General features: G+C 39.0%; 1 protein-coding gene across 1 annotated transcript in view; it reads left to right on the top strand.

Moving 5' to 3' along the window:
- Window positions 1-14,890, top strand: part of POMP (proteasome maturation protein) — a 24,579-nt gene that overhangs the window by 7,100 nt on the left and 2,589 nt on the right. Inside the window, exons 2-5 of the mRNA XM_006770372.2 lie at window positions 2,662-2,759; window positions 4,688-4,748; window positions 9,206-9,307; window positions 12,862-12,955. Of these exons, the coding sequence (XP_006770435.2) occupies window positions 2,662-2,759; window positions 4,688-4,748; window positions 9,206-9,307; window positions 12,862-12,955 (355 nt within the window). The remainder of the gene's footprint in view (window positions 1-2,661; window positions 2,760-4,687; window positions 4,749-9,205; window positions 9,308-12,861; window positions 12,956-14,890) is intronic.

The following is a 14,890-nucleotide window of genomic DNA, read 5'->3' as shown; positions in this document are numbered from 1 at the left end:
TGTGGCGGGAGGATGGAGGAGACTGGCCTCGGCCGCCGGGATCTGTTGAGTCATAGTGTTGGGCGTTCGCGGCCGTCGCGCGGGCCGGGCTCCGGTGCAGGCCCCGCGGCCGGTGCTTCGGCTTCATCCCTTTTCCAGCTCCTTCTGTTCTTTCGGTTTGTGTCCTGCCCCGCAGCAGACATCGACCCCTTTTGGTGGTTGGCGCAGAGCTGGAAAGGACATATCGAAGGTGCAACCTCTATGTGTGGCGTTGCCGGCCGCCCTTCCCCCGAGGGGGGAACCTTTGGGAGCCCGGACACTCCTCTCCCACCCGGACCCTGGGGACCGACTTCATAACAAACCCACAGCTCTAGCGCGCATTCCTATCACTCAGCTTTACTCTACAAACGTTTTTGGGAGCATGTGTTACGCCAGGTGTTGGAGGGGGAAAAGGCAAGCAGTTGCTACTTCCCGTTAGTCAGCACTGTTAGTGCATCTCCTCCGCCCCTCTCCCCCTTTCTCTTTCTCTCTTTTTAACTTAGAAGCTGTGGTGTTTGGGAAAGCCCCTGAATCACCAGCCTCTGATACCACTACCACGGCTAGATTTAGAAAATTGCTGATCATTGTAAAGAGGTTCTAAAAACACTCAGTGTATCTAGTGATAGTTACTTTTTCATAGATTGGTTTTCCTCGGCTACTTCATTAGACATATCAAGTACCAATCCTGATATTTTTACAGAAGGTAATTGAGAAGCTTACAGTAGAATGCAGAGATCATAATTCCCTGTTTCTTTGTGCAGAAAAGAAACTTTCCTTCTGTCACTGCAGCGAAGCAGTCTGGGAGGAGGAGAATGTTTGTGCAGAAAAATCACGGGACGTGTGTTTGGGAAGGTACCTGGAAAGATGGGTGAACAGGGCCAGAGAGTTGTGTGGGACGATTACAGTCACCTAGTAGGTTTACGACAGTCCACACTAGATTCCAGATCCTTTTCCTGATTGACCCCATGCTTTCTGTGTGAGGGAGTTAAAACCTGTTGTGCACATTCTTGAGTTCGAGGCTAAGGACTTTGGACTTCGTTCCTCAGACAAGACTGATGAACCAGTGAAAGGTTTTTAAACAGTGTTTGTGGGGGAGATTGTGTTTTAGGAAAGCCTTGATAGGCAGAACTGGAAAATGGGAGCGGGTGTAGGCAGGAAGACCCAGTAGAGTGCTGTGTAAGTTATCCAAGTGTGAGAGCCTGGACTAGGAGGGGTAGGTCGAAGAAACCCTGGACAGAATAGAGTACCTGACCAGATAAAATATACGAATGATTTTAGAAAGTAGTTAAAAAGCTGGCTTCTCAGAAGAGTTTCTCCTAGAACAGTATAAGACTGATACCAAACTACCTGTAGCTTTTTTACATCTTTATGCAGAATTGCAGGGATATTGAACTTGAGCAACTAGTGATTTAAAGTCAGCCTCTGGCCCTAACTGGTTTGTCTCGGGATAGAGCGTCGGCCTGCGGACTGAAGAGTCAGGCTCGATTTCGGCCAAGGGCATGTACCTTGGGTGCCGGCACATACCCAGTAGGGAGTGTGCAGGAGGCAGCTGATCAGTGTTTCTCATCGATGTTTCTAACTCTCTATCCCTCTCCCTTCCTCTCTGTAAAAAATCAATAAAATATATTTTAAAAATAATAATAATAAAGTCAGCACCTGCCCTAGCTGCTCTGCCTCAGTGGATAGAGTGTCGACCCACAACAACTGCCTCAGATCACAGGCCTTGGTCAGGGCACGCACAGGAGGCAACCAGTCGATGTGTTGTCTCTCTCACATCAATGTTTCTCTCTCTGTCTCTTTCCTTCCTTCTACTCTCTAAAAATCAATGGAAAAATATCCTCGGGTGAGGATTAAGAAAAAATAAAGTCAGCACCTTGTGTTTTACATTTATTACATTGTATTTGCTTGTCTAATCTATCTTCATCAAACTAAGCCCTGGAAGGTAGACATGTACTAGTATTTTTGGCATATAGCAGAGTACCTGCCATATAGTAGATGCTTAGTAAATATTTGATGATAAAATGTTTTATTGTATAAATGTATAGGGTGACAATTTACCAGAACCCTTCAGAAGTTCTCTATCAATTTCAGAATAAAACTGAACCTTTACTTCTACTTTACTTGCTTCATCATTTATATTTATATTTTTATACCTTTTCCCGTGTTCTTTTTTTTTTTTTCCTGGAATGCCTTTTGATCTGACAGCATTCAGAAATAACTTAGGAATTCTTCCCACCCATAAATTTCATATTCTTGTACCATGTGTGTCACTCTAGTACAGTGGTTCTCAACCTTCCTAATGCTGCGACCCTTTAATACAGTTCCTCATGTTGTGGTGACCCCCAATTTCATTGTTACAAATTGAACATAATTAAAGCATAGTGGTTAATCACAAAAACAATATGTAATTATATATGTGTTTTCCAATGGTCTTAGGCGACTCCTGTGAAAGGGTCATCGACCCACAGGTTGAGAACCGCTGCCCTAATATAATGCTCATTGTGATTATCTAGACTGGGCTCTTTGAGGGCAGAGACCTTATTTTTTTTCTCTCTTGTGCCTAAACCATGATTTTTCCTTTGATGTTCAGTGTTGGCTTTTTGAATTTTTTGTATTTAATACTGTTTTTCCTTTGTGTTACAGAATACCAGAGGACTTGGATCTCAGCTAAAGGACAGTATTCCAGTTACTGAGCTATCAGCAAGTGGACCTTTTGAAAGTCATGATCTTCTTCGAAAAGGGTATATGGGGGAATAGTGACTTTGACTTTGTTATAAAAAACTATTTCTGGAAATTATTTTTCATGATATCCTTTAAATATTTTGCTAGGCCCTAAATATATATTTACTTGGGGGTGGAGGGGAGTGGAGGCTTAGATGTTTTCTGTAGCCAAAGAAGTGCCTTATCAGAGTAGTAGGTTAGGGCATCCTTCTAGGAGTCGTTACCCAATAACATGATTTAGTAGGGTTCTTCATTTTGCTCTTGGTAACTTGGAGAACCATTTTATTAACTTATTATCTATTGGAGTATTTCACTTTATAGCTTTTAGCATACAGTTGTGGTCCTCCCTGTTTCCTTTATGTTTCTATGTTTAGGTTTCTATGTTTAGTTCTTTTTCTTGGCAGGTTGCTTTTCTGCTTAAATAATAATGCCTCCCCACCACATTCCATGTTTTGAATTTTATATCTAATTTTAAGGTATTTAGGTTGTACTGTAATGGAATGGCATACTAATGGTGTCTGGGGACAGACAGAATGACTCATTGTTATCTTACCATTTTGTACTGAAAGGTGCAGTATATAGCCTTTGGAATTGGCGATACAATTTCATTTATAATATAATCAAATTCATAAGGTAGCCAGTAACCAAGTTCTGATGATTCGTTATGTATTTACTAGAGGCCCGGTGCATGAAATTCGTGCACTGTTGCATGTGAGGTGTGTGTGGGGTGGGGGATGGGGGAGAGAGTGTGTGTGTGTGTGTGTGTGTGTGTCTGTGTGTCCTCTCAGCCTGGCCTGCGTCCTCTTGCAGTCTGGGACACCTCGCTCCTTACTGATGACTCCTTACTGCAGTGATGGTGAACCGTTTGAGCTCAGCGTGTCAGCATTTTGAAAAACCCTAACTTAACTCTGGTGCCGTGTCACATATACAAATTTTTTGATATTTGCAGCCATAGTAAAACAAAGACTTATATTTTTGATATTTATTTTATATATTTAAATGCCATTTAACTAAGAAAAATTAATCCAAAAAATGATTTCGCGTGTCACCTCTTACACGCGTGTCATAGGTTCGCCATCACTGCCTTACTGCCCACCTGCTCACTGCTCCTTACTGCTTGGCTCGCTGTTCCTTAGCGCGGCTGCGGAGGCAGGAGAGACTCCCGCAACCGCCACCGTGCTTGTCAGCCATGAGCCCGGCTTCTGGCTGAGTGGCGCTCCCTGTGTGGGTGGTCCGTGAAGTCCGAAAGATTGGTGATCGCTAGTATAAAGAAAACATCAGTAAATTATTCTGTGATTTCTAAGGTTTCTTTCAGTTCTCAAATCCTGTTTTGGACAATAAGATAGTCATCTTTATATATCTAGTGTAATAAAGACCAGCGGCCTGGTTCTAGTAATATTAGCCTTTTATTATATAGAACCAGCAGCCTGGTTCTATACCTAACATAGTACTTTGTACATAGAGGTGTTCAGTAAATGTCAAACATGTTACTTACATGTGTTATTAAAGACACATTAAATATTGAATACACATTGGACCTGAGCAGAAGAGACTTAGATATTTTATGTAATACAAAAGCACGTCAGAAGAGTAATAGTGAAAAACATACTTTATGAAATTTCTTCTAGATACCAGGCATCATTTAACACCATTTTTTAGAGGGATTTCTCTAGTGAATTGAAATGTGGACCCCAGTTATCTATAGTAGATGTATTTTAAAACAATTAGCATACAGTAAATTTGACTTTTTAAAATTTGACCTTTCCCTTTCGGTGAGTAGTTATATGAATTTTAATACATGTATCATTTCCTGTCAAGAGACAGAAGTTTCATCATCTCCCCCCAAATCCCTCGTGCCATTCCATTGTAGTTGTACCTTTGATAGATGTGATTTTAAGCTGTAAGTATTGAGTGATACGTAATATTTCTTTTAAATGTTTATTTTCAGTTTTTCTTGTGTGAAAAATGAACTTTTGCCGAGTCATCCTCTTGAATTATCAGAAAAAAATGTAAGTATGTTAACAATATATTTCTTTTGATCCTTTGGTAGAAAATGCTTTTAATAATACATTTGTGGTTTCATTTATTAAGATAATTCTGGATGGAGCATTTGACCATGAAGAGTATGGCACCTTATTTTTAATATTTTTTGTAGAGTAGGCTTTGAATTATCCTTATACTGCTCCACTAAAGTTTCCCTTTCTATACATTCTTCTCTTTTTTATGGATATTTCTAAAGGTCAGTCTACCTCTCCATTCCTCTTTTATTTTTTATTTTTATGATCTTTTTTTCTATTTTTCTCCTGCCATTTTTTGATGTAGACTTCCTAGTCCCTATCTCTACCCTTGACTTCTTTCTCAAACCTTGCTTCTCCAAGTTACAGAGGGACATATCCATTTACTAGGCACAGTATGTACACAGATGAATATGACATAATCCCCAACCTTAAGGGGTTGAAAATTTAATAGGCGGACAAGCAGTGGATTGAGACTTCATAAGATGCTTAGAGGTCCAAAGATGGCTCACCCACCTGTGCTTAGCGATTGTGGAAGGCTTTATTGAGGAGGGAACATTTGAATAGTTTCAGGCCAATATTCTCCAGTTAAGTAAATGGGGAAAGGTAATTATCAAAGAGCATGTAGCCTGTACAGATATTCGTTAGGCAGTATAGAGCAGTGGTTGCCAACCAGGTCCACGAGGTCCAAAAGGTAGGTGACTATTGGTTTAAGGAAACCTTTGGAGCAGGGGTTGCCAACTGGTGGTCCATGAGGTCTGAAAGGTTGGTGACCGCTGGTATAGAGGGTCTTTAAATACACTTTCAGAGCAAGAAGAAAGAGTTACTACTTGGGGAACAAGGTGCACTGTCACCCAGAAAGTTGACCTATTCCATTTTTTCTTCCTCTTTAGCAAGGGAAAAGATCTTTGTGTGAGAGACAGTAGAACAAGTAATTCGATGGTGAAATTGAAGTTCCAATTAGATGAGAAAACAAAATGGCTCTTAGTTTAAATACATTCTGGTTTCATGCTCAGAAGTTGTAGGAAAAGTGTCAGAGATGAGACTAACCATGGAAAGCATGTAAATTAATCATGGAAGAAAAAAGCTGATAAGGATAGCTAATTTGAATGAATTAGTGAACTATATCAGATGACAAAATAGATCAAAGGACTAAGCCAAAAGTTAAAAAACCACTTACACAGGGGAATGTGAAGTTTTCATTTGGGTTCAAAAAATGAATTATACACATTTAGATGGGATAAATCGACTTGGTACATAAAACTTGACTGTATGGTTATTATAAGCCAGCAGAATATGTTAGCCCTGAAGAGAACAGTTAATGCAATCTTGGACTTTATTAATAATAAAATGGAGCTCAAATAAAGGGAGATTATACCCTTCATTTTCCTAAGTATTAATTTGGTTATTAGATGTGGAATATTGGTTCAGTTTTGAGCAATATATGTTAAAAGAAACTTTGACAAATCTGAGTGAGACTGGCCAAAATGGTGAAGTCTAAAAATTTGTGTATCTGTTGAGACTTAGCTTATATCTCTTGACTCTATGTTGTCTTAATAATGTAATCAGCTTAATGGCATTTTCTACCTTGAAATTCTATGGCACTTATTATCCACTAGAGGCCCGGTGCACAAAATGTGTGCATGGGGGGCTGGTGGGGGGGGGGGCGGCTGGTGGTGGTGCCCCTCAGCCTGGCCTGTGCCCTTTCACAGTCTAGTAATCCTTGGGGGATGTTTGACTGATAGCGGGGAGTGGGCCTAAGCAGGCAATTGGACATCCTTAGCACTGCTGTGGAGGCAGGAGGGGCTCCCGCCACCGCCGCTATGCTCGCTAGTCATGAATTCAGCTTCTGGCTGAGCAGTGCACCCCCTGTGGGAGCACACTGACTACCAGGGGGCAGCTCCTGTGTTGAGCGTCTGCCCCCCTGGTGGTCAGTGTGTATCATAGCAACTGGTTATTCCACTGTTCGGTCGATTTGCATATTAGCCTTTTATTATATAGGATTGTAAGTCCTTTAGCATGGGTTGTGTAGTTGAACTATATAGAAGTTTAAATTCTTGGTGTTATACTTCTTACTAGCTAAGTAAACTTGAGCAAGTAGCTTAATCTCTCTTTAAGTCTTAGTTTCCTTCCTCATCAGTAAAGTGGAGTTATATTGCCAATCCCTCAGTATATGCTGGCTTATAGTAGTTCTCCATGATTGGAACTGCAGTGGTGAAAGTGAAGATGACCATCATCTGTGCCAGTGGTTCTCAGCTAGGGATGTCTTTGCCCCCCACGGGACATTTGGTAGTTTCTGGTTGTCACAAGTGGTGTCGGGGGAAGTTTCTTTGGTACTAGCATCTCTTGGGTAGAGATCAGAGATGCTGCTAAACATCCTACAATGCACAGGACAGTCTACACCGGGGTGGGCAAACTTTTTGACTCGAGGGCCACAATGGGTTCTTAAACTGGACCGGAGGGCCGGAACAAAAGCATGGATGGAGTGTTTGTGTGAACTAATATAATTCAAAGTAAACATCATTACATAAAAGGGTACGGTCTTTTTTTTTTTTAGTTTTATTCATTTCAAACGGGCCGGATCCAGCCCCGCGGGCTGTAGTTTGTCCATGGCTGGTCTACACCCACTGCAACAAAGAATTATTGGCCCAATATGTCAGTAGTGCCAAGGGTTGAGAAGCCCTGATCTATGTGTAATATCTTCCCAACTAGGTTATGTAACATATATATATAGTCTGTCTCGAGGGTAAACTATTTCTTCTGTTCTATTTATTACAATAGAGCCTAATTCTAATTTTGCATATGGTTGCAAATAATTAGATATTGTTGATTGGTAATTGCAGTTTGATACCACATTACAAGGTGGGTATATATATCAAAGTGTATAAATTAACTTTTCTACATAAAATTCTATCTAGTTATGAGGATAATTCAATATTTTTAAAAAACATTTTTTAATTGATTTCAGACAGAAGGGAGAGGGAGCGAAACATCAATGACGAAAGAAAATCATTGATCAGTTGCCTCCTGCATGTGCATTTCCTGCCCTGCCCGAAACCCGGGTATGTGCCCAGAATCAAACCTACTGGTTCATATGTCAACGTTCAACCACTGAGCCATACCAGTCGGGCCGCATAACTCAATATTTAAAGGAGACCCTTCAAGTGGAATTTCAGGTCATATATTCATAATAAAGTATTTCAGATTTTCCCTAACTGTGGACCAAATTTGGACCATCCATCACAATTTTGCTGTTAAAGCTAAAGTAATTAAAAACCATATTGCTAGATATCTTACCTTCAAACTTCTTATATATGGCCCCCAGATCATGCCCCAAGTGATTACTAACCTCTTAATAGATTTTTGATTAGTTACCTTTTTTTACTGAGGACTTAAAAAAATCTCAAAAAGAGTAAAAAAAAAAAGGTCATAGATGTCGCTTTACCTCATTAGCTCAGACAGATCTGTCCAGCCATCTGTTTGCATATCATTAACACTGTTTTTAAGAGCCATTTTGGGAAACTATGTTTTAGAATCTAAGAGTCAAGTTGATTCCTTTTGCCTGAAATACATTGAATTGTGATAAAAGTTTTTTAGAAATAATAAAAGCATGATTCAAAAAAAAAATTGCTTCGTTATACCCAATACAAATTGTTCAGAGATTTGGGTTCCTCTCCTCCCCCCCAAAGAATCAGTTATTTCCAAAAGTGGAATTCAAACATTGTAGTTTAATAGGGAGGTATAATGGATCTGATTATTTCTTTATGAAATCTTTTGAGATAAACACTTTTGTACTTGGAAATTCACTATTAATTTTTGTCACTGTATGTAACTGTTTTTGGATCTCAGATTATACCCTTTCTTTGCTCTACCAGTTTTGTGGTAATTATAACCAAAAGTACTGAGCTGTTACTATGCTTTGTGAATATACTTTTGCAATGTGAAATAATATTCCTTAATTTATTAGTTTTGTAAATCCAAACTTAAAGTGATAATTTTATACTGGTGAAGTATACCTGCATGCTGGATAAAATATAGACATATATATCTGAATATTTGTTCAAGAAAGTAGTAAAAGTATTTTGTTTTTATTTCAGTTATGGGCATTAAAACTCTTCATCTAAATATTGTGTTGCATGTGTATCAGTGCTAACTCTTTTGAATAGAGAATGTTGAGTGTACCATTTAAAATTATATTGCTGCCCTGACCAGGTGGTTCAGTTGGTTGGAGAATCGTCCTGTGCACTAAAAGATAATGGGTTTGATTACCAGTCAGGGCCCATACCTAGGTTGAGGGTTTAATCCCTGGTCTGGGAGTGTACAGGAGGCAACCATCAATGATTCTCTCTCTCTCTCTCGCTCTCTCTCTCTCTCTCTTTCTCTCTCTCAATAAAAATATTGGTTAGGATTAAAAATAACTACAAATACAATTGTATTGCTGTCTTTTGTAGTTCCAGCTCAACCAAGATAAAATGAATTTTTCCACACTGAGAAACATCCAGGGTCTATTTGCTCCACTAAAATTGCAAATGGAATTCAAGGCAGTGCAACAGGTGAGTGTATGTGTGTCAGTTGTGTATGCATCCCACATATGTGTTGACACTGATTGGAATGACTCTTCTATTTTAATAACAGCTATACAAACCTAACATGCTCCCTACAATCTATTCTACTTTCCCCCTTTTAGGACATGACTTCGATTCCTATTTTATATAGAAAAGAAAAATAAAAACTACTAAATGGAAAACTTCTTCAAATTATGGGCTCAGTGTCTGAAAACTTACCTGCATACACTTCCATGTTTTTTCTTTTGGAGGGTTGAAGTTGAGATGCCTGTGGGACTATCCAAGTGGAGTATCAAGTACACAGTTTGTAGATACCTGAGTAAACCGGTTGCTTAGGAGCTTTAGAAATGGCCAAGAATCTAAGAACTGTCCCCCACGTTCTGGAATTGTCACGTCACATTACTTCAGGGACTTCCTTTTTCGTGGATCCTTTCCATAGCTGATTATCTTCAGCCTCTGCTTGCTGGAGCTCAGCAGCTTCTACATACGTTTGAACCTCTGTCTTTTAAAACAAAGCACAAATTGTATCAATCTCAAATTCCGTTATAGCAACTTGTCTCTCACTAAGTATGCCTTTGCAATTTGAGCTTAAAAGAGTTGTCTACATACGTAGTTCTGGCCGGTGTGGCTCAGTGGTTGAGTGTCAGTCTATGAACCAAGAGGTCACAGTTTGATTCCTGGTTAGGGTGCATGTCCAGGTTGCTGGCTTGATTCCTGGTTAGGACACATGCCCGGGTTGCTGGCTCTATCCCCGGTGGGGACATGCAGAAAGCTGCTGATCAATGATTCTCTCTCATCATTGATGTTTCTATCCCTCCCTTTTCCAGTCTGAAATCAATAAAGATTTATTTTTTAAAAGTTGCCTACGTTGCTACATATGCTCCTGTTCACTCAATCCATGATTCTCTGGCTCTCATCACACACCACGGAAACTGCTCGTGAGCAGTGGATATTGTTATGCCCTCATTTGCTGATCTCCCTGTGGTATGCAACACTAATGTCGCCTCCCTTCTTGTCTTGGCTTTAGCACACTGCTCTTTCGTGATGTTCTCCTCCTCTCTGAAGCCTTATTCTTAGCTGTTGCTGTATAAATTCTTTTTGTTTATTTGGTTCCCTGAAATACCAATTTTGTTAGTACCCATTTCTGGTCCTCTACTCATCTTATTTCCCATCTATTTCTATGATTTTAGTTATTGAGCTGTAAACCTATAGGCTCTCCAGTTGGGAATCCCACAGGCACTTCAAATTTCACTCAAGTACAGAATAACTCATTGTTTCTCACATACTACTTGTCATGTATGAACAGAGTTTTTCCTAAGGTAGAAATTGGAATATTAGCCTTGATTATCTCACCTAGCACCTATCCCCCACCCTCCAACATCCAATCAGTTAGCTCTTTTTACTGTTGCAGCTGCGTGGGATCTGACCCTCACTGTGCTTCATCAGGATTATGGCAACACCCACCCCTTCTGCTTACCACTCCACACTCTAGCCAGAATAATCTTTGTGAAACATAAATCTGATCATGTCACTCCCCTCACTTTGCCCTAAAAGTGGGTAAAACCCCCTTCCTTAATGTGGCTCTGGTCATGAATTGCCTTCTGCTTGCTCTTCACCATGCTCCATTGCCTCCTCAGCTACTTGCAGTATCCTGACTAATTTTGTTCTTTCTCCTTTTGGTTTTTCCACATGTTCTTTCTGCTACTATGGATTCCTTTCTCTCACCTGGCTATAATTGTGTCTTTTTCAATAGATTCTATTAATGCCATCACTAAGTCATTTTGAAAGCTGTTTTAGAATTTTTTTCAAGGATAAAGCTCTAAAAGAGCATGTATGGCTTTACATCAGAATAACCTGGATGTCAATCTTGGCTCCACCACCTACTAGTTTTAAGAACTTAAATACGTTAGAGACCTTTTTGAACCTTAAGTTGTGTTTGATTTTAATGTGAAGTAGAGTTAGCAGTGAGAACAGTATAGATTATTAGGATTATTCTGCAGATCAAATGAAATACATTCTTTTGCACAAAATTGTTAGCTTTTTTTTTTTTTTATGCTCCTACTACTCAGATTCCAGCTACAGATTGCTCATGTTTTGGGCCTAAGCTCTTAACGCCATTTAATCCAAAAAACTTTGTTCAAGATTTTGGCTCTTGTGGTCTGATCCCTATGTTATTGCAGTTCTTGCTTGTCAGGATGTATAACCACTGCCTGCTCATCCCTGTTTTTGATGCTTTCTCAGGGTTATATCTCTGGTCAAATTCTACCTACCATCCCCCTTACTATCTGGTTTAATTTACAGGCTTCATTTGTTTCTTCCTCTTCTTTTTATATTCCTCATCACACTTTTTTTTTCTAGTTTTGATAACCTAGAGAAATTATTCCATATTACAAAAAATAACTATAGGCCATTAGTAATTAAAAAGATTTTTAGTCTGCATATATTTCTTTTTGTTTTGTTTTTAATTTATCTTTATTGTTGAAAGTATTATTGATATCCCCTTTGTATTTTTTTTTCCCCATTGATCCCCTCCACCCGCACCCTGCATATATTTCTTTGGTGGAAAAAAATATTAACTGTTTCCTTACATTCTGAAGTTATTACTTTAAAATACTGGTATTATTTAGTCACTGACCATCTGTTACTCTTTTGGTATTCTTTCGGCAATATCCAAAATTGTCTGCATTGATTCAAATTATAACTGCCAGACAATTGACAAACAGAAAAATTGAAAATTTGTTTTGGTTATATTAAGGTTTGTTGAGTACTAGCTATGTGCCACCATACTACAAGTTTGAGAGGGAGTTGGTATAATCCTATTTCACAGATAAGGAAACTGAGGTTGAGACCGAAGAGGTAACTTATGCAAAGCCCTAGAATTGGTGAGTAGTTAGAGTTATAATTGGAATCCAGATCTCTGACTCCACGCCTGGACTTTCTCCACTATACTTAGGTACCCGTCTGGGGTATACTTAATTAACACTTGAAAAAGTAGATAACACTCAATTCAAAATAGTGTTGTGTGTTTTAAAGGCCCCACAAATGAGCTTGATCTTCCTTTCCGATTATCACTACTATTTGAAAGGGTCATAACTTATCTTTGTACTGTGAGCAATGCAGAACATACAAAATGAAGTAATCAGTTTACTAAGTAGAATAATGCTCTCCTGAGTTGGAATTTCTTCAGGAATTTGATAATCCTACCTTTATTAGAAACTAGATATAGTGTTAGGTTCTGGGATTTGGCATTTCATCAGATGGTATATGCTGTGCTTGTCCTGAGCGGAAGCAAAACCCGTAGATATGTGTAAACCTGACGGCAGGATATAAAAAGCACAATTTCAGTGTCTTTACATATTTTGAGGAATTTTTTAAGACTTGGTTTGGGCCTAAATATGAGTGGTTTATTTTCCTCCACACTGGTTAAATTAACATTTGGTTTTGTGGATTTTACAAATAAAGAATGAAAAACATAAAATTAGATTATATATTCCCCCACCTTTTTTTTTCTCTGATCTTACCCTTTCATACTTTTCCCAAAGGTTCAGCGTCTTCCATTTCTTCCAAGCTCAAACCTTTCACTGGATATTTTGAGGGGCAATGATGAGACTATTGGATTTGAAGATATTCTTAATGGTAAGCAACTTTTTCTAGAACCCAATACTGTGCAGGGCGGCAGCAGCAAACAAAACCCACAGCATCCTTGTCCTCGTGAGGCTGGCTGTTGATTGGACTCATGTGTTATTTACTCCAGTAGGATGCAATTTAATGGTAATAACTTTTTTAACTGGTTTTAAAAGTGAAAATTTTTTGTGGCATTCTGAGGTTATAGTCATGTCATTCATTTCCTCTCCTGAGGATAAAGTCTAATATATGAGTCTAATACAATATGCTTAAGGTAATATAAACAATATTGTTATTTCAGGGTTCTCATTTGTGGACTATGACTAGTTTTTAAAACAACTGAAAAAATAAAAGTTTTCTTTAAAAAATATCTGCTGCCCCTCCAAGTAATTATTTTGCTTTTATAGATGGTGAGTAGGAAAGAAGACTCTGTCCTCTTTAATAAAATTCCCTGCATAATTGTATTAGTAAGGGATACATAACTTTTCAGTAAGAACAACACACGCATCCTCTATTAATAATAGCATCCTCTATTTTTTTCTGGTTCTGAGGAAGATAAACAAATACAATTCTGTCTAGTGTTGCTTCTACTCACTATGTCTCAGCAATTCAGGAGAAACACAAAACCCAACAGGATTAAATCATGCTCGTTTTGCTTGGCTGCTGATGTCCGGTAAGGAAATGCTATGGACACAACAGAAGTCTAGTGAACCTCCTCTTTAAAAATCTTCCCTGGAATTCCTAAGCTTTGACATTGAATTTGGACCTCATTTAAAATTAATAGGTGATAGTTCAATCTATATATTCTTTTAACTAGTTAGAAGTGCATTCATTTAAAAGTCAGCTTCTGTGATTCTGGGTAAACAAGGGAGTGGAATTTACTGAGCATTTATTCAGTCAGTCAAATATATGTGTCAGGCTCTTGGCTAGGCTCTGAATACAGTGTAAAAAAAATCTCTTTTCTAATGAGGGAGGTAAACATTAAACAGAAAAACACAAACTTGTGATTATATTCCAGGAATAAAAAGGATAGGGAACGAGTTTTATTTTGTTTGTTTTTTTATGGTAGAAGAGGCAGGCACCTCTGCGAATATGACACACAAGTTGATTCCTAGAAGATATTTCGTCTATAAGTAGAGGAAAGAATAGGTCAAGGAGAAGAAGCAGTTATGCTCAGGGTCTCCTACCTGAAAACAGCTGAAGTAGTCAGAAGGGTTTGAGATGCTTATCCTGCTCACAAGCCTGCCATGGTTTCAGGGATCCTGGCAGAAGACAAGACTCCTAGAGAAAAAGGATAATTTATCACAGCAGTAGCAGTAGCCCGACTATCACCTTTTCTGTTGGTGTCCTGAGCCCCAGTTCCCACAGAGTAGCAAGAAGATGATCAGATGATGCCTGCATATACTGTGTATTTTGTTACAGGAAGAGGAACCGACCCCAGGTCAGGGCACCTGAATCTTTATAATAGGCAATCAGCCTGACTGTTCTATACTCCAGTGGAGACACTATCTGTGTTCTGAGGCTGTTTACTTTAGAAATAGCCTTGGAAAGAGTCTAGAACAGTGGTTCTCAACCTTCTGGCCCTTTAAATACAGTTCCTCATGTTGTGACCCAGCCATAAAATTATTTTTGTTGCTACTTCATAACTAATGTTGCTATTGTTATGAATCATAATGTAAATATCTGATATACAGGATGGTCTTAGGTGACCCCTGTGAAAGGGTCATTTGACCACCAAAGGGGTTGCGACCCACAGGTTGAGACCCGCTGTTAAGGAACTAGAATCCTTCAGTCTCCAATATGGCATCTGCCTAAGGAAGAATTCCCAAGGTAGTTTTGTCTGCTACAATTTTCTCCTCATATCCCAGCTTTAGAAATTAGTTTCTAGCTATGCAACTAAGACTCCCTATATATTGTTTATTACACAATCATTTAACATTGCCAACA

Source organism: Myotis davidii, unplaced genomic scaffold, assembly GCF_000327345.1.
Source record: "Myotis davidii unplaced genomic scaffold, ASM32734v1 scaffold84, whole genome shotgun sequence".
NCBI lineage: Eukaryota > Metazoa > Chordata > Mammalia > Chiroptera > Vespertilionidae > Myotis > Myotis davidii.
Note: the sequence above shows the minus strand (reverse complement) of the source record. Positions and strands in the feature narration are given on the sequence as shown.